Source organism: Chelonia mydas, chromosome 5 (genome assembly GCF_015237465.2).
Source record: "Chelonia mydas isolate rCheMyd1 chromosome 5, rCheMyd1.pri.v2, whole genome shotgun sequence".
Taxonomy (NCBI): domain Eukaryota; kingdom Metazoa; phylum Chordata; order Testudines; family Cheloniidae; genus Chelonia; species Chelonia mydas.
Window position 1 is genome coordinate 41346411 of NC_051245.2, and position 21894 is coordinate 41368304.

A 21894-nucleotide genomic window follows, 5' to 3' on the forward strand; every position below is an offset into this window, starting at 1 on the left:
AACTTAAACTTATTCTCCATATTCTCATAGCACCTTCTGTTGATCCCCTTAAGTCTATTTGCTGCATATCATGGCCTTTAATTTTTTTGCCATTACTTCTGCTGCAGTCAGGGAACTTTAATGTCCTATTCTGTAATGTAGAAGGACTGCCAGCAGGTAATACGCAGAACTCTTGTCCTCATGACCCTGCCTGAATTTATACGTAAGGCAGTTTCTACATTTCATATAAAAATGAAATGTGGAAGCCGTGTCACTTCTGTCTTAATCCACAGAATTCCAGAGGGTGTGCTACATTGCTTGGATGTCAAGACCCCGTTAAATTTATCTTGGCCAAGCAGCTGAGTTCAGAGACTGAGAGGTTATTTATCTTGCATCAAGGCTTTACTGTAAGAAAGGTCAGGCAGTTTCCAAATAGAAAACTTAAAAATGGATTAATGAGCTGACTAGAAAGGAAACTTGGGAAGGGAAGTCCAAGGTGAATCCAATGGCCACTTGATCAGATGGCTGACACAGTAGACGTGATGAATCTTGATTTAGTGACAATCCCATGTGACATTCTCATAAGCAAACTTGGAAAATGTGATCTAAATGAAATTACTATAAAGTACACAACTGGTTGAAAAACCATACTCGGAGTAGTTGGTAATGGTTCACTGTCAAACTGGGAAGGCGAATTTAGTGGAGTGCTGCAGGGGTCAGTCCTGGTTCCGATACGATTCAGGGGTGAATCCTGGTTCCAATGCGATTCAATATTTTCATTAATGATTTGGATAATGGAATGGAGAGCATGCTTATAAAATCTGGGGATAACACCAAGCTTTGGGGAAGGGGAGCGATTTTGAAAGCACTTTGGACACAGAATTAGAATTCAAAATGACCATACCAAATTTTGAGAATTGGTCTGAATTCAACAAGATGAAATTCAGTAAAGACAATGTAAAGTACTTCACTTAGGAAGGAAAAATGAAGTGCACAACTACAAAATGGGGAGTAGCTGACTAGGTGGTAGTACTGCTGAAAAGGATCTGAGGGCCACAGGGGTCACAAATTGAATGAATGAGCATTGTGATGCAGTTGTGAAAAAGACTAATATTTTGGTATATTAACAGGTAGATTAACAGTATGCTCTACTCAGCACTGGTGAGCACTCAACTGGAGTACTCTGTCCAATTCTTGGTGGCACGCTTTAGGGAAGAGGTGGAGAGAGTCCAGAGCAGAGCAACAAAAATGATAAGTTTCAGAAAACCTGACCTATGAGGAAAGGTTAAAAAAACTGGACATGATTAGTTTTGAGAAAAGAAGACTGAGAGGGGACATGTCTTTAAGTATGCTAAGGTCTGTTATAAAGAGAACTGTAATCAGTTGTTCTTCATGTCCACTGAAAGTAGGAGAAGACATAATGGCCGTAATCTGCAGCAAGGGAGATTTAGGTAAGATATTAGGAAAATTTCTAACTGTAAGGATAGTAAAACATTGCAATAGGCTTCCAAGGGAGGTTGTGGAATCCCCACATGAAGGTTTTTAAGAACAGGTTGGACAGACACCTGTCAGGGATGGTTTAGGTGTACTTGATCATGCCTCTGCACGGGGGGCTGGACTTGATGATTTCTTGAAGTCCCTTCCAGCCCTACATTTCTATGATTGATACTTGTGGAAATAGAGACCAGAGGTATTGTTTTAACATAGTTTTATGTATAGGTATAGAATGTACAATATGGTCTAACATAGTCCCTATAGCAGAAATTGTGTTTTAATTTGTTTTCCTTAATCCTGCCCTTTCCCCTCAAACAACCTTTTGTTTTGACATCTCAGGAGAATTTATATAAACTAAAAATTGTTTGAAATGTATAAAAAATCTGTGGGTAGAGGAGAACAATTGTGTTCAAGCAAGTGCAAATCAGAAGAGAGATCCAGTTTAAAAAAAATCTAATGAAAAAGTGAGATTACAACAGTGTGACTTTTTGTACAGACTATCTTTGCAGTCTTAAGTGAAAAATATTCCTGGTCTTTAAATGACTTTTTGTACAACTAAAAATAACTTTCAATACAATTTCTGTTTCTATCACAAAGTTTGGGTTTCGTCAGAAAATAGAAATGTTTTACCTTTTAATGGTCAATCATTCTACCATGTGTATATATTACAGGTTAACTAAACTCCAGATATTGGAACTGAGAGAAAACCAGTTAAAAATGTTGCCAAAGTAAGTACAGATGGAATATTTAAGGTACATGCCTGCTTGCTTTTCAGTTTCAGTAAACTCTTAATGACTACTAAAAAGTGGATTGAGCCTTAATTGACCCAAGATTCCTTAGGGTTTGATCATGAAGTTTTGGTGAATCAGCAGAAACTCTTGCAGAAACTCTTCCTCCTCATCATTTTCAGTCTCTTCCTTGTCCTGGCTTTCCAAATTAGCTCTTGCTCTCTCTTCTCTAACCCAGTGGACTCCTTGATCTTCTGCCTCAGATACTTGAGTTTTTACTGATTCGGTACTGTGTTAATTTTCTCCTCTTTCCCCCAGTCACTGGGACTGCATCCCAAGAATTGTGTCTTAATCCAGCTCTGTGAATGTTATGATTCCAGCTGAAAATATTTTAAATTCTAATCCCATCAATTTCCCTCTCCAGAAATCTTGACAAATTTTAGTGTACCATTGCTGCACTCTCTGTGTGTATGCATAAATTTATTTTAGTGGCACTAAGTCTTTTCGACTTTACTGTTGAAAACTTTTGTGGATATTATTCAAATTCTAATATTAAAATCAATGTATGTGGGATTAGTAGACACTTATTGTTCCGAGTGACTGGGTGAATGTGATTGTTTTTGAACAACTTTGATCATGAATACATTTATTATTGATAAAATACAACACAGTACATACCTATGTTCTGTGGAATCTGTTATGCAAGATGTATTCCAAAACACTTCACCAAATTGTTTAACATAGCTAGTGTGAGTATCCCCCAGTCATGTTTCCACAGCTGTAAAATGCTTGTTAAAATTTTAATCTGAGGTTGTCTTAATAGTAAAATTCAACTGCATGCTTTATTTTTTAGATTGTATATCACTTCTAGTCCCTTCTTTCACCTCTTAATTTCAGGCACTGATTGTGGGTTGCTCTCCTTATTCTAGCATGAGACAAACTAACCCAGGAATCTGACAGTGTTGTTACTTCTGTGGTCTGGCAAGGCCCTGAGTAATTTAATTTTCCACCTAATCCACATGGTGATCCTTCTTAACTTAAGACTGTTTTCATTTGAGATATATGCAAGTAATGGCATACGGCTGAAATCCTTTCTTGGACAGAATTGATTGACTTATTTTGCACATTGTGTCTAGGTACTCTACATCAGGGGTGGCCATACTTTACAACCCTCTGAGCCACATATGACAATCTTCAGAAATTCGAGAGTCAGAGCACACCTATCAGGGCTCGGGGCTTCAGCTGTGCAGGGTGTGCCTGCCAGGGTTCCGGGGGTGTGGTCATGTGTCACCCCCTCCCCCAGATTTTTGCCAGGATTTGCGGACTCCAATTTGTCACATGATGCAGCCAGGCCCCCTCCCTGCACAACAGCTGCTGGAGCTGAGGCTGTGAGGAGAGGCAGCAGCAAACAGCTGGAAGCTGCGGGGAGAGCTGCAGCCTCTCCTCACAGAGCTAACACCTGGGAGCTGCAGGGAGGGGCTGCTGTGGGTAAGAGGGGAGGTGTGCCTGGGGATGTGTGACTCAAGCTGTTGAGGGGAATGACTGAACCTTTAAATTGTGCCCCCCCTTCCACACACGTACCTACACACACACACACACTCAACAGGCATCAGTTGTCTCTCGCAGTAGCCTGTAGTCCCACCATCCCACTGCAGGGCAGAAGGCCTGAGGCTGTTCACCCCCTCCCCCGCAGTCTAGTAGGCAGAAAATTGGGGGAAGGGGGCCTTTGCGAGCTGCACTTTAACTGTAAATGAGCCACATGTGGCTTGCAAGCCACAGGTTCGCCACCCCTGCCCTATATGGTGAAGGGCTCACCTGTCAGCATGTGACAATGGCCCAAAAAAGGTGGTATTGAAAACATTATTTAGAAAGGGAACTTCAAATGCTGTGATATTAATTCATTTGACGTAAAAAATTTTGTTTACCTTTAGCTTCATAATTTCTTATTTCTGGTATATGTAAACTGACATCCCTCAAAGTGAGGGACGTTTGACATATAGTTACAGTTGAAATGCAAATATATCGGTAATTCCCAGACGAAAACCTACATGTAGATGGAGTTAAGTTTAAGAGAATATATCAGTAACTTAAGCGTAGTTCTCTTCTGGATAGAAATGTTGACAGGAATGTTGTAATGCTTCCTGGGTGAAATCTTGGCTCCACTGATGTCAATGGGCATTTTGCTAGCGACTTTAGTGGGGCCAGGATTTCATTCTGTATGCACAAAAATAAATTCAGCTTTAACTATGCAATCTTGACTAGCACCACCATAATCTTCCTAGCAACACAGCTGCTGCCATAACTCTTCCACATCTTCTAGGATCAATTAAGCAAGGTACTTAAAGCTATTGGTTTTATTTGTGTGTTTAAAGATAACATCATGCAAAAGTACCTTGCTGATCTGGGGCCTTAGAGAGTAGCACTATCAATATATGATATGGCTACGGAGGAAGCCCAGCATAGCTGCTAAAACTCTCAGCACCCTGCATCTACTTTGCAGGTGATATAATTAGCAGATTAATGCATGGCCCACCTTCAATTATGAAGCGAAGGCAGGGACTGTAACAAACATCTAAATTAAAATACTTTTAAAAGTCCAGATATATGTTTATAAATAAAGGTGCTTTATAACTGTGAAGAATGAGTTTGGATGAAAAAAATCAATATAGAACTAAATAGCAAAGGAAAAAAGACATTTGGAAAGTAGATGCAAAAGGGGGAAAATGCTTTATTGGTGCTAATGAGGTACACCAGCCTGAATAAATATTTTGCTATAGAGCCTAAACAATTTTCTTGCTTGTTTTCCTGTTGATTTTTCTGTATTTTTTCCTTTAGTTTCTTCACACTTATTGATACTTGTTGATTTTTATTTTTAATCATAGATGTCATTGGAAACATATTAACATACAGCTAGTACTCCTACTGAATTAGGTTTGAGTAAAATATTTAACACTGAAGCAAAAAGCACTTGTTAAAGCTGTTAATCAAAGTGAGTGAGTAATGTCAAGCAACTAAATTAACCTTAGTTTGACCTGCCAAATACATAATGTAGCTTTAAACTGATCCAATATTTAGAGATTGAAGAATTGGAACTATTGTAATGCATATTAAAAATAGGTCTTCTATTTGAAAGGAAAGCAAGAGTACTGAACATTGCATAGATGGTTTATTTGATAGCTGAAAGTAAAGACAAATTATATATGCAGAAACTAAGAAGCCAGTTTGGAAATGTTTTCATTGGCTTTTTAAGTGTACTTCTGATTGTACGTGTAACTGTTATTGAAAACAATGCAGTGACCACTTCCTAAAAAAAAAGGGGGGGGGGGTTGGGGGGAACAAATGATTTTTAGGGAGGGTTACTTTAGCACTATGTAGGGCCAATTCCTGCAAACATAAGCACGTAACTAAAGCTGGGTGTCGTCCCACTGAAGTAAATGATATTGCTAGCATCAGTAAAGTTATCCATGGGCCTAAGTGTTTGCAGTACTGGGGTCTAAGGCTTAATTAAAACTGTCTGTTAAATTCTTTATTTTTGACTAAATTGAAATTTTGATTGTGTTTTGTATAATATGACTGCTCCATTATGCAACGCTCACATTGATGAGGGAACGTAGATAGAAAACGAGCATTCTGGCCATAGATGGTACATCTACACAGCAACAAAACACACTCATCTGACCTTGGGTCAGCTGACTCGAGCTTGGGCTGCAGGGTTGTAAAACTGCTGTATAGACATTCCAGCTCAGAGGTGAGGGTCTCAGCTCTTGGGCTCCAGCCCAAGCCCAAACATCTACACAGAAATTTTTAGTGCTGAGCCTGAGTCCAGATGACCTGGGCCAACCAAAGATGATGTAACAAGAGAGAACTCTGAAGTGATTGCTATGAGTTGGGAGAGATGGAAGGAAGTGTAAGTGGGTGGAGAGTAGCTTTACTGAATGACTTGGAATGATTGGTCATAATTTAATTTACAAAAATTAAGTGAGCTGACACTAGATTACTTAAAGCTCTGACTACTTTTGTGTGATTTAGTCACGGGATCATTAATGTATAGTTATTCAATTGAACAATGTATGAAAATCTTACCCTGACTACGTAGCAGTCTATTTACGAAACTGCATCACCATTTAATGCTGATTAAAAAGATGTATTAGTACGAATACAGGAAGATTGGATGTAACTGGTATTTTTTTAAATCTAATTCCCTATTAATTCCTTCCATGTGCAGAACCATGAACAGACTGACTCAGCTAGAGAGACTGGACTTAGGAAGTAATGAATTCACAGAAGTGGTGAGTTTTAGTTAAGTAGCAGAGCTTAGAATCTTTTCCTAAACCTTTATCCTTAAATCTATTTTTAATCAACATCAAAATGTAAAAATCCACCTACAAGCTATGTTACTGAACAAATGTTGCATACACTTCTTTCTGCTTTATGGAATCTATTGTAAAAATTCTGGCAAAATATTTATTTTCCCTTTTCCTTTTAAAAAACCCTAATGATGTGATAGGACTGTGACATTTGGTAGAAGATGCATTTTAATATGCGGGCATAGGAATTCTTTTATTTGGTGACAGAATATTTAAATGGTCCAAGTCTTCATTTGCTTCAGTATGGCAGGCAAATATAAACTGTAAAGAGGAACCTTCTATTGATAAATAGTGAGTGTAAATTATTTGGGCTCAAGAGAAATTATTATTTACTTGCTGTTTTGGGTAATGCCCACAATAATGTTGGCTTGGGGTTCTCAGACCTTGTCATAGGGAAGACTGCCTCCTCTCCCATTCACAATGCTGCAGACAAGCACTTCCTCTCCCAGTTACAATACCATAATGTCTCTGTAGCAACTACAGCAACTGCTGATACAGAAAAGTAATATTAGGAAAGTATTCAATGTATTTTTAGCTGTCTTATAATGGAATTTAGCAATTGGAAACATGATGAAGAGCCAACACCGTGTGATCGGCCAACTCTCTGTGGACCACTAGTAAGTGCTGTGTGGGGGACAGTTTGAGGAGTGCTGTTGTACCAGGCACTTCCCTATGCACTACTAGCCTGTGTACTAAGAAAGTATACTGAGGATCAGATTACTTGGTTTCTGTTCCTAGCTCTGGCACTGGGCTGCTTTATAACTTTGGATGAGTCACTTCATCCCTGTATGCCGTTTTCCTTCCTACTTAAAAAGTTTAAAGAGTTTGCATTATTCTATGAAGATCTTTTGGCAATGAATGTTAAATTTCTTAAGGAATCCCCTTTAAATCTTCACTCATGAACTAATTAAGACTTGCTTGGGAATTCTCAGAAAATTAATTCTGTACTTTTAGTAAGAATCGTAATTTTGGGAGGAGGTTGCTGTATTCTTCATACATAATAAAGTGATTGAATCCACGTTTTAAGTGCAAAACTCAACTCAGTCTTAACTATTGGGCTACAGCCAATACCTCCATCATATACTCTCTCTGTTTTTTCAGGAACACAGTATAAATATTTCCAGTGAAGCATACATATGTGTGTTTTGTCAAGTGGTATTGCCTCTTTCCTTGGGTTTGAGAAAACATTTGTATTTAAATGGGAAAACAAATTCTACATTCCTTTGTCTTCTATATGTCCTCCTTTGAGGCCTATAATAGTTATAATAGGATCTCATTGTTAAAATATTTTCTTCGCTGATATAATGGTTCATTTATGCCATATACACCTTTTGATTTGCTACTACAGTGTTACAGGTTTTAAGCTACAGCTTTTAAGTTCGCCTGGTCTAGCATCTAATAGACCTCAACTGGCGGAATAAATAGCCATGCTGAGGTGTAAAATTAATAGAATGTTTTTAGATCTCTCAGTATGAAAGGCGATAGGTACATGTAAGATTTATTTAATGTGTGTTGTGAAAGGAAAACAAACTACCTTTTTTGTAAAGATTGTTTTAAAAATTTTAGCCAAATTTTTACACTCGTCAGAGACTTATATTTTGTAAATTCGTTATCTGTGTTGTGTTCTGTGGCTCCACACAAATCAAGTATAAATTTAAAACTTGGATTAAAAAATCTTATTAAATGAGACTATTCAAATGGCTGAATTGACTGTTTCACTGCTGCATTTAAACTGTTCTTTTGTATCTGATTTAAAAAAAATTTTTTTAACAGCCTGAAGTACTTGAACAACTGAGTGGGTTAAAGGAATTTTGGATGGATGGTAATAGACTAACTCTTCTCCCCGGGGTATGTCTTTTTGATGTTTTAAATGCATTGTATTTTAACTGTGTAGTAGTACTTGTCTTGTCAATTAACTTCTTAAATTAAGAATATTTAACAGTACCACAAAGCCAGGAGATTAAGTGCTTTTGCTTAAGTAACCCTTTTGAAAGCTGTTGCTCATCTCTTGTGGGATAGGTATAAACAGTTCCTTTCAGTGAAAGTAATTGTACTGTCATTTTAGATTCTTACCTATGCCTCAATTCTGTAAAGATTTAGATCCAAATCCTAGTTTTAATATAGGGATATCTACTTTTTTTTCCCCCCCCGGGAAGAAATTGTACTTTAGAGAGCAAACTGCAATCCAGAAGATATATTTTGGTAAATTCTAATGATTACTGTAGATATAGAATATGGCCAATTATTATTCATCGCTTTTGAGTATCTCCATTCGGTGTACTTAAGAATTTTACTATGGATCTGACCCAAAGTCAATTGAAGCCAGTGCAAATGTTCCCATTGATTGTAATAGGTTTAGGGTCAGGCTCTATATTCTGGATCTCAGTTACAGTTATGTATGGTCCACACTGACATTTTATTCCTGTTCTAATGAGTCTTAAAATAAATAGTATATACTAGGGGTCACCAAATAAAATGGATAGGCAGCAGGTTTAAAACAAACGAAAGGAAGTATTTCTTCACGCTACACACAGTCAACCTGTGGAACTCTTTGCCAGAGGATGTTGTGAAGGCCAAGACTATAACAGGGTTCAAAAAAGAATTAGATAAGTTCAGGGAGGATAGGTGCATCAATGGCTATTAACCTGGATGGGCAGGGTGGTGTCCCTAGCCTCTGTTTGCCAGAAGCTGGGAATTGGAGACAGGGGATGGATCACTTGATGATTACCTGTTCTGTTCATTCCCTCTGGAGCACCTGGCATTGGCCACTTTTGGAAGACAGGATACTTGACTAGATGGAATTTTGGTCTGACACAGTACGACTGTTCTTACAATTACAGCAAATTGATTATTTTGAAACTTCACTGCTGATTTTTTTTTAACTTGTACTTCAAAGTATGGTCAATATGTATTTTGCTTTCAGACTTACAAAGTCGTAGTGCTGTTCTGACATTTGAGGCTTGTAGTCAGTCCACTTGTGTCTACAGCACTTTTCTAGGAACTGATCTATAGCCATCTTTAGTCTTTTTTTTCCCATTTCAATTAATTATTCCTTGGATAAGATTTTTTTAAAGCCTTTCTGCTATACTGTACAGCCTAAGTTTGGTAAAACTGTCCATAAGTGACACATGGTGTTTTAGCTGGTTTAGTGTTCATAAACATTTGTGTATGCTTGAGCCATGTAGAAAAATAAGAAAGTTAAAGTAAAAATATGAAGAGTTTAGGTTTTTGCTTGTTTAATCCCTCAATCTAGTCCAGTTAATGATTGCCATTGGAGTTGCTTTTTAGGGGAAGGTAGGGTTCAACTCTACAAAAACTGTACGCATCAGGGAGAAAGTTGAGCGCCTGAAGAGCAATAATGCTGCTTCACCTATGATAAATTATGACACTTCCATGTTACATTAGGTACAGTCTCTGCTTATGCTAAATTAAGGAGTGTTCCTGGTCCAGAGACTGAATTGTAAAACGAATTAATCTTAAAAAGAAACCCCAATAAGTGGATTGTTTACAATTGAACTGTGCAGGCATGCATACAACTATACTCCACGTTCTGATATTTATATATTATAAAAATAAATGTAGTAGCATGATCTAGTTTGGCTATTTAATATCAAATTACACCATGATGCTAATAATACTTAGTTGTATCTTCTCTTGCAGCATGATACTTTATAGCAGGAGTTCTCAAACTTTTTTTTGCTGGGACCTCCTTTGAAAAATAGTTCAGGCTGTGACAACCCCCCTCCATACCATGCCACCCTTACTTCTGCACTGCTGGTGGTGGCAGTGCTGCCTTCAGAGCTGAGCACCCGGCCAGCACCCACCTCTCTCGTGACCCCTGCTATAATAGTCTTGTGACCCCCTTTTGGGTCTTGATCCCAGTTTGAGAAACGCAGCTTTAGAATCAGTAGACTGTAAGAGATAATGGCTTTGTTCATTGATTGAAGTTGCAGAATTAACCCATTTTTCCCCCTCACGTTTAGTTAATTGGCAGCTTGAAACAGCTGACCTACTTGGATGTTTCTAAAAACAACATTGAAATGGTTGAAGAAGGTGTTTCAGGCTGTGAAAGCCTACAAGACCTGCTGTTATCCAGTAATTCACTTCAGCAACTTCCAGAGTCCATTGGTTTGTATTATCGTCTAATTTATGCGCTTTTAAAAAAAATTAAGGTAGCTATTGGACAAAACTTCATGGAATACAACTTGGAATAGCCTATGGACCCAAAATCAAAACAGTAATCTTAAACTGTTTTATTAATAAATACGCAAGACATTGGATAAAATAATAATGCAGCAATATTGAGTAACATTCTGGGATTGCAGATTTATCACAAATTTTGAAAAAATTTTTGTAAATGAATGGCGAAGTATTAACTTTAACTAGAGATGAGGGGTTTATCTTTTCTGTGTGGCTGACATATGATAAGCTGAAAATAAAACTCTATAAACTAATGTGTTTATTTCCTCGAGATACATAGCATATATGTTTCCGAAGTTTTCAGGTAATATGGAAAACAACATGACTTGCCAGTAACATTTATTCTTAACTGCAACTTCCTTTATTTGAAGATATTACACTCTTTTTTCTTATTTGAACACTCTTTTTTGATTAGATTTCATTTTACAACAGGTTCACTAAAGAAAGTAACAACACTTAAAATTGATGAAAACCAGTTGATGTATTTGCCAGACTCCATAGGAGGGTAAGTCTTTCACCTGTATAAAACTGTCTTGTTTTTCTGCAAGTTCTTCATTAACAATCATCTACTTTCTGTGATGGTGGTATACCTATATCTTTGCTTGGTATGACTGGTTGCACTAATCTCTCTTCATGAGATAATGATGTTCAACAGTAGCGTTCACATCCAACTGCTAGTTGGCTGTATATAACTGTTTGTATTTTCAAGGAGCTGAATCCTGCATTCAGAAATGCAGGCATCAGTATATATGAGAAATGAACTGGAAGTATGGGAGAATAAAATAATACTTATGCGTAAGGCTGTGAGTCTGTCATGGAGGTCACGGATTCCGTGACTTTCCGTGACTTCTGGAGTGGCCGGTGCTGAATCAGGAGCTGACCAAGCCGGGCAGCCCCATGGCCAGCAGCAGCAGTTTGGGTGTGTTGGAGGAGGTTAGGGGTTGGAGGATGCGAGGGGTGCTTACTTTGGGGTGGGGGGCTCCCTGGCTCCCACTGGCATGGCCCTGAAGCTCCCAGGCAGCAGAGGGGCCAGCAGGCTTTGTGCTGACTGTGGCCACAGGCCCCGCCCCCGCAGTTCCCATTGGCTGCAGTCTCTGGCCAATGGGAACTACACAGCTGGTGCGTGTGGTGGGAGCAGCGTGCAAAGCCCCCTACCAGCCCCGCTAACCCTTCCCCCGCCCAGCACCTGCAGTACCCTCGGACCACCCTTCTTCTCCCCCCCGAGCACCCGCGCCCCCCTTCCCAAGTTTTAGTTAGGGGTATATAGTCATGGACAGGTCACAGGCCGTGAATTTTTGTTTACTGCTCGTGACCTGTCCATGAATTTTTTACTAAAATATCCGTGACTAAAACATAGCCTTTCTTATGCGTTTAGTAAAACATGCAGTCAAATTAAAATGTAGAGGAACATAGTGTATACAAAAGGTCCCAGCTTCATATTTGTGGCTGCGTGAGTTACATACTGTAAACATTTCAAATAAACTGAAATAGGTATTTTATACATTCCATTTTAAAAATGAGACATGAATATCTTCCCCGATTAAACAGTCAACAAATCAGATTTGAGCCAACCCACTAATCTTTTATTGTCATTAGGTATTCACCATTTTTATCAGAGTTAAACAAGTTACATAATAGTAAAAATCATTGGTTCATAAAGTAAATACTGTAGAGAATTGAGAATTTTTTAAAAAATGAGTTGATATAGTAAAAACATACAGGCATTCATTCATTCTATTATTTTTTCCTAGCTGTACTAAATTTGTTAAATTTTGTTTGGACATCAAAATTCAAAGCTAAGGTGCTAGGTACAAATTGCAGTTTATTTACTGTGAGACATAAGTGAACCAGCTCGTGTAAAACCATAAGTTAAGTTTGCACCTCAGCCCTGTTTCTTCACCTTTTAAAAATGTTTGCTTAATGAGGTCATCATCACATTGACACCGACTGCTCTCTACATGCCATGTTCCTACTTTTTAGGACTAAAGAAGTCTTTATCCCTTCATTGCCTCCCCAGCTTAACATTCTTCTGATTCTGGCATGTCCACTTTGAATGTTTCCATTATCTGGTGTGCTTCAAACAGCACTGTATGATGCAGTGCGTAAAAAATTTAAGTGGAGATGCTGAGCCCTAGGAAAGAGGTATCTAGGTCATCATCCATTTAGATTTAAGGACTGTGTTGGGGTAGCAGAGATAGAAAAACAGGCCACAGGTAGTTAAGAGGAAAAAGTCTACTTTAGCCTGAATACATAAGGAGAGAGCATCAGTGTAGATCAGGTTCAAAAAGTATCTGAATTTTTGAATGGTTATTTAGGTTTCTGAAGCGTTTGAGTTTCATCCATAAATTTAATTGTAAATAAACTTATTCTAATTATAATGAAAATTAATTGTATTAAGAATTAGGTATTGTTAAAGCAAGTAAGCTTTTATGTATATATCAGGTTGATATTTTGAATTTCTTTAATTTTGTTCAGGCTAATATCAGTAGAAGAACTGGATTGTAGTTTTAATGAGATTGAAGCTTTGCCTTCATCTATTGGGCAACTCACTAACATAAGGACCTTTGCTTCAGATCATAATTTTTTAACACAGCTGCCACCAGAGGTATGTTTTTGCTCAGAGCCAATATTATTCCACATAATACCTGGATATTAGACTATATTTTATTGTTACCTTAGTTCTATTCGCTTCAGATACCAAAGTGACAGATTTTGAGTGGATTTTCTGAAAATGCTTTAAAAATTCATTGATGTACATATAGTGGAGTTCAAGCAATTGCAATCCAAGTATTGAACTATTTTGAGACAACCTTGGTTTTGCAAAAGTAATGTCTGAATTGTTAGTTCATAAACAACATGATGGAAAATAAAGGAAAGAATAATTGCTTATAGTTAATACTGTATTATAATGGTATATTCACTTTCATATTTAAGAAAAAAGCAAATAAAATTGTACATACAAAATAAAATGTAATATTAGATGTGTTCATTCTAATATTGTGATCAGTGTAGGTAGAGTTGTAAAGCTGAATAATCATTTATTTTTTCAGATTGGAAACTGGAAAAATGTAACAGTGCTATTTCTGCATTCCAACAAGCTTGAATTTCTCCCTGAAGAAATGGGTGATATGCAGAAATTAAAAGTCATCAATCTAAGTGACAATAGGTTTGTGAATTGCATTCATTTAGTTAATTATGGCATAAAATGCAGAAGCATGGCAGAGATTGGAATCTGAATGCATTGTCTCTCCAAGACATTTTGTACAAAATATAATCCTTTTCATTCCACCCTTCCAAAAATGTTTTGATCTTTCTATTGGAGTTCTTTCTCATCTTAAACTTAAAATAACACCTTTAATTTATATTTTATTATTTGTCACACTAATCGTCATACTGCATATTTTTGGACGCCTCTACATTTTGTAAAAGCTTCTTTATTCCTTTCCAGTCGCTGCAGTGGGAGTGATTCAAGAAGCAGAACTGCACTATTTCACATTTTTATTGCTATTGTACTCTTCCAGTTGCATGTGAATCCAGTAGATATGTTGTAGTTGTTAAGCCCAAGTGGTTTTAATGAATCTCTTTTCCCTTGTGTGGCACAGGTTCATCTCATTCATAGTCATCAGCATTTATTCTTTTGGAGTTAAATTTGTAAGACTATCTGAATCAGTATTTCAGGAAAGATTTGCATGCCATATATGTATGAACAGTACAAGGCAGGATACAGAGTACTGTCACAGTACACTGTATAGTACTTTGAATGCATCTCTGCATTTACTAGGCTGGTCAGTGAAACTGTGATAAAACATTTCTTTGCTGGAATTTGCCATTCCATTGAAATTGAAACATTTCACAGAGATCATTCGATTTTGGCAAAGTTCCTCTGGAAGTGAAGGAGGATTCCAATGGAACACAGCTAGTTTCCTGCCAGCTTGCCTACCTGCCTACCTTTGCGTTAGCGACAGTTTAGACATTTTGTGGGGGTGAGCGGTTGTAGCTAATCAGAACAGTACCAGATTTCAAAATATTGAACTCCACAAAATGGAATTATCTTTCTCAACACAGCCGTAGCATTTACTGGAAATTAAATGGTTTGCCCCTCAAATTATTACCCTTCTATTTATCTAACAATATTTTCTTGAAATGTTTTGCAAGCTTTTTAGAGGCAATATGTATAGCATTGTTTCTGAACAGACCATTAGTCTTGACAGCCATACTTAGACTAAATTTTTGTCTTGTATATTGTGATGTTTCTTTCACAGACTGAAGAATTTGCCCTATAGCTTTGCAAAGCTGCAACAGCTGACTGCGATGTGGCTATCAGACAATCAGGTGAAAACTATTTTTAATAAGTTTGTATAATTGATATTTGTCCAAGTTACTTTTAATAGAAATAGTTAATTTTATGGAGTAATTAGTTGGTAAAAAATGATAATCTGCAAATGCACCAAGACAACCTTGGGTTGTAATTTTCTCAGTTCTTATAAAATAAACAGCAGTGAGTGGCACATGAATGGGAGACATTCATACTTCTGGCAATCCAACAGTGTTGAAAGTGCACGTAATTTAGTAGATAACACTCTCTCTTCTCTTTGAGTCAGCACTGAACCAGTGCCCAGATTGGTGTTAAGGGGTACTATGCTGCTAGAAATACATTTTTTCAGTTGCGATATAAAACAGAGGTAGCAACCACACTGGTAATTTCAGGATCCTTTACATTTTTTGTAAGGCAGGGCACTGAACCTATTGTCCTGATCAAATTTTAGTTTCGAAAATTGTTCTGTTCTATGCACTTCCCTGCAGTTTCAGATTGAAAATGTACACTGCAGATGTAGAATATTTTGGGACTATGTAATGTCCTAGAATGAAAGTGAATACTTTGTTGTATATACATATCCATCCATTTTATGCATCTCTAATAGACTATTATAGAGTGTGTGTTTATCAAATTCACACACTATTATTATTAAATATGTATTTATTTGATATAACTTTGTTTTATATAACTTGTAAAAATCCTTCAGAGAAGAATACATGGGAAATAATGCCAGACAGATCAGTCTTCAAAATCTAATCTGCATTGGGTAGATAAGCAGCAAGGATTTCAGTGTTTAGATCCTATTTGCATATTGCACATGTATATTCTCATAGTATTTTTTCTTTTCTCAGTCTAAACCGCTCATCCCCCTTCAAAAAGAAGTCCACCCTGAAACACAGAAAACAGTGCTTACTAATTACATGTTCCCCCAGCAACCAAGGAGTGAGGATGGTAGGAATTTCTGAGTGATTCTTTTTGTCAAAAATGCTGACCAGTGAAAGTAAAAATGGAAAGAGTTCAGAGAACATGACTTTCAATATATAAAACTTTTTAGATCTAAAACCAAGAACAGTTTGATGAAAATTTGTCTGAAGAATGTGAACAATAACTTCTCAGAGATAGAACTGAGCGAGTCCAGGGATTATTAAATCGGGGACGGGGGGACAGGCCTGAGAGAGAGAGAGTGTGTGTGACAAAGAGAGAAATAGAGGTCAGGACTGGCGGTGCCTTTTTTTATGTTTGCCTGACTCATCCCATTATAAGAGAGATTGTTTTCAGTTGCTTATAATTTTGCCAAAGATTAACCTTTTGGCCTAGAAATTGCTCTGTCTGGTGTCTGCCTCAGACTGACTTTTTTTTAAAGTTTGATCCAGAATGGTTTGGCCATTTCCAAGAATGAGGTTGGGGAAAGATACTTTGTTTTGCCATACTAAAAAAAATGTTCTTAAAGCCATTTCATTGAGAAGCTCTAGCATGTCCATGCTTTGGCACAGGAACTTGAAAGTTGGCGGGGGTCTGGGGATGGCCTTTGTTTCAGGGATGTGCTGTTGCTGTCCCCATGAAAAAACACCCAAATTTGTCCAAGTTGTAAGCCTTTGCAAAATCTAAGTTGCACATGGTAGGTAGACATGTTAGAACTTTACAGATAAAATTTCCAAAGGTTCTGTCCACACTGGGCATGCACCAGCCCCTCCCACCTTCTACATCTGACCAAACTCTTCATGTGCCATTGCCATAGAATAACTGAGCATGCACCAGCCCAGAGATATAGGAGCTCAGCAGGACTTTCCTTGCATCTGCTCTGATCCAGGGTGGGGCCAGACACCAGATCTGGGAGCAGGGAGACTGTTTCTTCTGATGGCGGCCAGGTAACATAAAGGAGGAAGTTGCCTGATTGATGCAAAAAGGATGAGCTGGACTGGGGGTGGGGGTAGGAGAAGTAGATTGAGACAAGGAACCTAGGGAGAGGAAGGGAAGACTGGGGCGAGTGAGTGGGAGGACTGGCACCAGTTGGGTAAGGAGTTTGGGACCAGTTTCCTGGCGAGGGAAACTGGGAGTGTGGGTGGGACTGAGAGTGGATGAGAACCTGGGAGACTGGGAGTGGCTGGGCAAGGACATTTAGAACAGAGAATCAATAAGAGTGGAGAAGATGGATAGATCTGATGAGGACTTGGATGTGAAGAGAGAACTAGGACTGCCTTGGCAAAGAGATTGGGAAAAGGAGCTGGGGAAGGGGGAGACTGAGTTTGCAATAGGAACCTTGACAGGGAGGCTAGGATTATGAGGTGGGGATAGGGGGGAGAGAGATTGAGTGAGAAGCCAGAAGCTGGAACTGGCTGGGCAAGGAGACTAGGAGCTCAAGGAGTGAGAGAAAAGGAATGGGGGAAGAGAGTTGGACTTGGGGAGTGTGGAGAATAGGGCTGGTTGGGCAAGGAGACTATAACTGGGAAGAGACGTGAGGAGTGGAGGCGACTGGCTAGATGACAAGAATGTGTCTGGGATGAGGAGCCAGGGTGGGGAAGAAGTGGCACAGGGACAGGTTGGAGGGGTCAGGGCAGAAGAAGGTAGGCTTGTTGGAGGACAAGCAGAAGGATACCTGGCCACTTCAGAGCTTGGAATGGAATCCTAGATTCCATTTTTCTCACCATTCATCTCCTGTCAGCAAATATCTCTGAAACCTACTGGCAAAGTGTCTCATTCCCCCATTAGTGTTAGTCCACAAGGAGGATGACAACCCACTGCTATCAGTTACTTCTTCAGCTCAAGGAGCAGAGTTCTGTGCAGTGAATGTAAAAGTTCCAACTCTGCTGATTAACCATGTAGTTATCAACGTGATGCCACATAATAGAATTTCTGATTTTTTTTTTAAGTTTGCTTTTTCAAAGAACCTAGGAAATTACCCACACGTTAAAAGTTAAAGTAACATTATTAAGGTTGTGAAGTCAAGTACTCAGAAGTTAAGAAATGTCAGAATTGAGTAACTTCTGTAACCTTGTGACTTCACAACCTTAATAATGTTCTTTTAACATATATTCTGATCCCAAATTGTGAGAGTATTATAACCAAAAGGGGGGAGGAGTCGTTCCAACCCCATATAAGGAAGTAGAAAAGAAGAGCAAGCGCTCTTCCTCCACTTCAAAGCAGTCATGAAGGAGAAAGGTCCCCCCCCCCCCCCAATCTGAAATTCCATCATCATCAGCATTTTGGAACTGAGTATGGCCCCAAAAGAGCATGAGATGAGCTTAAAAATCATAAGATTTTAAAAGGGAGGGTATTTCTCTTTTCTTGCCTTCCAATTTTTAAGCTCTTTAGTTTATGCTTGGGTCATGTTTTCAACTTTTTTCTCTATAATCATGAAGGCTAGAAACTTGCTTTTTGGTTTTTTCCCATGAAAGAACTATGCACTATTCATTTGAGCAGGTGGAACCATAAGAAAAATATCACATCATGGCAAGACTTGTAATGAAATTGCAAGAGTTAGTAACACTGATTTGCATATTAAAATACTGGAGAGAACATTGGTGGCAATTAGGGAATGTTGCCAACAAAGCGTTATTTCACAGCACAAATGCCCAATATATTAGTGTAGTGGTCAGAAAAGTGACAGTAAAAATGGCAATTTCTTGCTTAACACATCTGCTTCCTATGTGTATGGGAATCATATTTAGAACTATAAATTTTAGTAACTTTATTATTGCTAATACCCGGATTAGGATATACATTTCAAATAATTGTTTCTCATGCCAGTGAAGTTGGAGAGAGTGGATGAAAGTCCAGTGTCTCCATTTGGGCTCACCTGACTCTAAATTCATGAGTTGCTATCTTTTGGTGGGAATGGCTTATATAATACATTTTTTTGGTTAAGGCCCAATAGATTGATGGGAGGACTTCCCTTTGCTGTCTGGGGTCACCATCCCAAAACCAGGTTTCAAAAAGAACTATAGGTGGAATTTAGAAGATTGAATCCTTTATTTGTTTTTAGGTAGGAAAAACCTGCATAGTAATGCACTCCAAATATAGATTAGTCAACTGAAATTTGTCTTCAAAGATGTCTTTTGCTGAAATGTCAACATTTACCTTATTTATTCAATACATATAATTTTAATCATCTTGACTATTTATTTTTCTATTGAAGCGGTTCTCAAACTTCAGCAACCTGAGGACCCCCAATTTGATTTAAAATTTTTCAGAGACCTCCAAGGCCCCCCATTCAGCCCTTGCCTTGCCCCCTTACTGAAGGCCATGATTTTCCCCCTTCCCTGACGCCATGCCCCCACTCACTCCAACCCGCCTTCTTCAGTCGCTCGCTCTCCCGCACCCTCCCTCACTCTCGCCAGGCTAGGGCAGGGGGTTGGGGTACAGGAGTGGATGCGGGCTCTGGGAGGAAGTTTGGGTGTCGGAGGGAGTGAGGGGTGCAGGCTCTGGGCTGAGAGTTTGGGTGTGGAAGGGGATGAGAGGCGGAGGCTCAAGGCTGGGGCAGGTGTGTGGGAGGTGTGGAAACAGGGTGTATCAACGCGCTGCACCCTGGAGCACTTCCATGAGCAGCATGGGCCCAGGATCCCTGCTCCTCCCCCACCCTCCCAGTACCTTCTGGGGCCCCCAGGGGTCCACAGACCCTAGTTTGAGAAACACTGTTCTATTGCAAGTATAGGAATGTTGAAAAGCAGCTGTTTATGTGAGCAACCTCTTCATTGCTAATGTGATGTATAGGAATGCAGGAAATTTTTGTTGTAAAGTTTGACAGATTAATACAGAACCAATTTATGTAATGTCTGTCATGAACATACATGCTGCAGTAAGTGGTGACAACAAGGTAATCTAGGATATTTCCTTTTGCTTAAAATAAGAAAGTTTGTAAAACTGTTGTAATTTTCATAACTCCTGCTTAACCATGTGCTTATCTGAATGTTTTTAGTGGGCTTTTATGTTATTTTTAAGGCTCAGTAGTAGTAGAAGTAATAATAGTAATAGAAGTAGTATGGATATTTGGAAGTCTGGCATATTTGTATGTAAGTCTTTCTTTATTGGAAATATGTAAATCTTAGTGAAATGAAGTTGAGTGTTGTCATATCAGCCTTTATTAGGCATATCAGAAAAGCAGCCTGCATAATTTGTTACAGTTGGCAAGCTCAGCTCAGGAGAGTTCCTTTGGTGAGAATACTTGAAAACTGAAATACAGCTTTGCAGAGGATTTTTTTTGTAGATTGCAGCTGAAGTCATTATTAATAGAAAACAGGCAGGTTCTCAATACAATGAGCTGCAGCATAGCATTGGTCTGAGGATAGAAGGTGTTCAGTTTCTGGTACTTCTGGTCCTGTACCTTCTCAAGCACAGGTATAAATACAAACCCCACCTAATAAAAGGAAGGAAAAAGAAATGGTTTCTAATATCATTTAATGTGTCCTGTATTTATTAGAATTGTGTTTGTTTTTTATTTAGTTCTGTTCATATCTGATAATGAAAGTTTCAATCCCTCTTTGTGGGAGGAGCAGAGAAAACAGCGTGCTCAGGTGGCATTTGAATGTGATGAAGATAAAGATGAAAGGGAGGCACCACCCAGGGTCAGTATTGCCAACTCCATTTTGAATTCCTAATTCTTCCCCTTTACTCTTGCTAATGGCTATCAACCTCTGTCTGCACTGATTAGTCTCCAGTAGCTGAAGAATTAAAAAGTGTAAAACCTATTTTCTTTTCGTCCCTCATATTTTTTAAATTACCCAAGGGAGAAATCTTTTTGATCGGTGGGTGTCTCCTTTGCCTGGCCAAATAGGATATGTTGTTAAAATGGAGCACATGTTATTAAACTGTGAGCTTTAAGGTTTAAGGCAATACTGTTTTTCTGGGATACTACTGAACTATGATGCTTTGCAAAAATTCAGGACAGTAGTTAGGAAGAATCATTGGCATCTCACAGCAATTAAGGACTGTATTTTGAGTTTTCTATAAATATATGGCAAGGAGAAACGGCAACCACTTTAATGGGACAGGATGAGGCAGGCTTCTGTGCACTGGACAACAAACTGTTTTCTGGGACCAGCTAATTTAGCCTCAGCACTCCTGGGTTTATCCAGGTATAATTCAAATGGCAAAATAGGTATGCAGGGTTTGTTCTGTTAATTCCTTCTTGTCAAATTCATATTTGATTAAATATTCATGTTTTAAGTTGTTTTGTTGCTCTTATTTTGTTTCACAGGAGGGTAATTTGAAGAGATATCCAACGCCATATCCTGATGAACTAAAGAATATGGTCAAAACAGTCCAAACGATAGTACACAGACTAAAAGATGAAGAAACCACTGAAGATGCTGGCAAAGAGTCAAAGAAAGAAGGCCAGCAAGTTTCAGTAAAAGATGTGGGTGTAAAGGTTAGAATCAATTCCTCTTCCAGTTTTGACAGCTGTCCCAAAGATCTGGAATATAGTATTGCATAACAATATATTGATTTATTCCTTCTAATTCAATCTTTTTTTAAAAAAATATTTCAGTGAGGGGGAAAAGAAGTCAAATTAAAGATCATAACCTATGTACTCAGTACTTTAAAAGAGCCAGTAATAAATGGCTGCTTTGTGTTAGTAATAGTTGCTGCCCTCTGAATGACTCTGCTTAGGAAGCAACCCAAGTGACTCGCTCTTGAGGCCAGTATAAATTAGACATATCATAAAAGTAGCTTGTTTGATCTTCCAAAAGATGCATCTCCATCGCCTTTAAGCATCCCTTATTTGCTGACTCTCAAATTGGAAATCAGAATGATCACAAAGGGCTCTGCTTTTCCCCTGTCTGACCAGAAGGTTTATAGGAAAAGCTGAAAA

General features: G+C 38.5%; 1 protein-coding gene across 30 annotated transcripts in view; it reads left to right on the top strand.

Annotated features, from left to right (window-relative positions):
• The window catches only part of ERBIN (erbb2 interacting protein), a 225178-nt gene that overhangs the window by 158058 nt on the left and 45226 nt on the right, over positions 1 to 21894 (top strand). For 23 of the 30 annotated variants that reach the window (XM_037902921.2, XM_037902915.2, XM_037902925.2 and 20 more), the window contains 11 exons: positions 2145 to 2201; positions 6427 to 6490; positions 8342 to 8416; positions 10552 to 10696; positions 11201 to 11273; positions 13244 to 13373; positions 13819 to 13934; positions 15031 to 15100; positions 15938 to 16037; positions 20526 to 20647; positions 21280 to 21450. In XM_037902921.2, coding sequence (XP_037758849.1) covers positions 2145 to 2201; positions 6427 to 6490; positions 8342 to 8416; positions 10552 to 10696; positions 11201 to 11273; positions 13244 to 13373; positions 13819 to 13934; positions 15031 to 15100; positions 15938 to 16037; positions 20526 to 20647; positions 21280 to 21450 — 1123 coding nt within the window. The remainder of the gene's footprint in view (positions 1 to 2144; positions 2202 to 6426; positions 6491 to 8341; positions 8417 to 10551; positions 10697 to 11200; positions 11274 to 13243; positions 13374 to 13818; positions 13935 to 15030; positions 15101 to 15937; positions 16038 to 20525; positions 20648 to 21279; positions 21451 to 21894) is intronic. The other 7 variants (XM_043546437.1, XM_043546439.1, XM_043546449.1 and 4 more) reach the window with 2 other exon arrangements.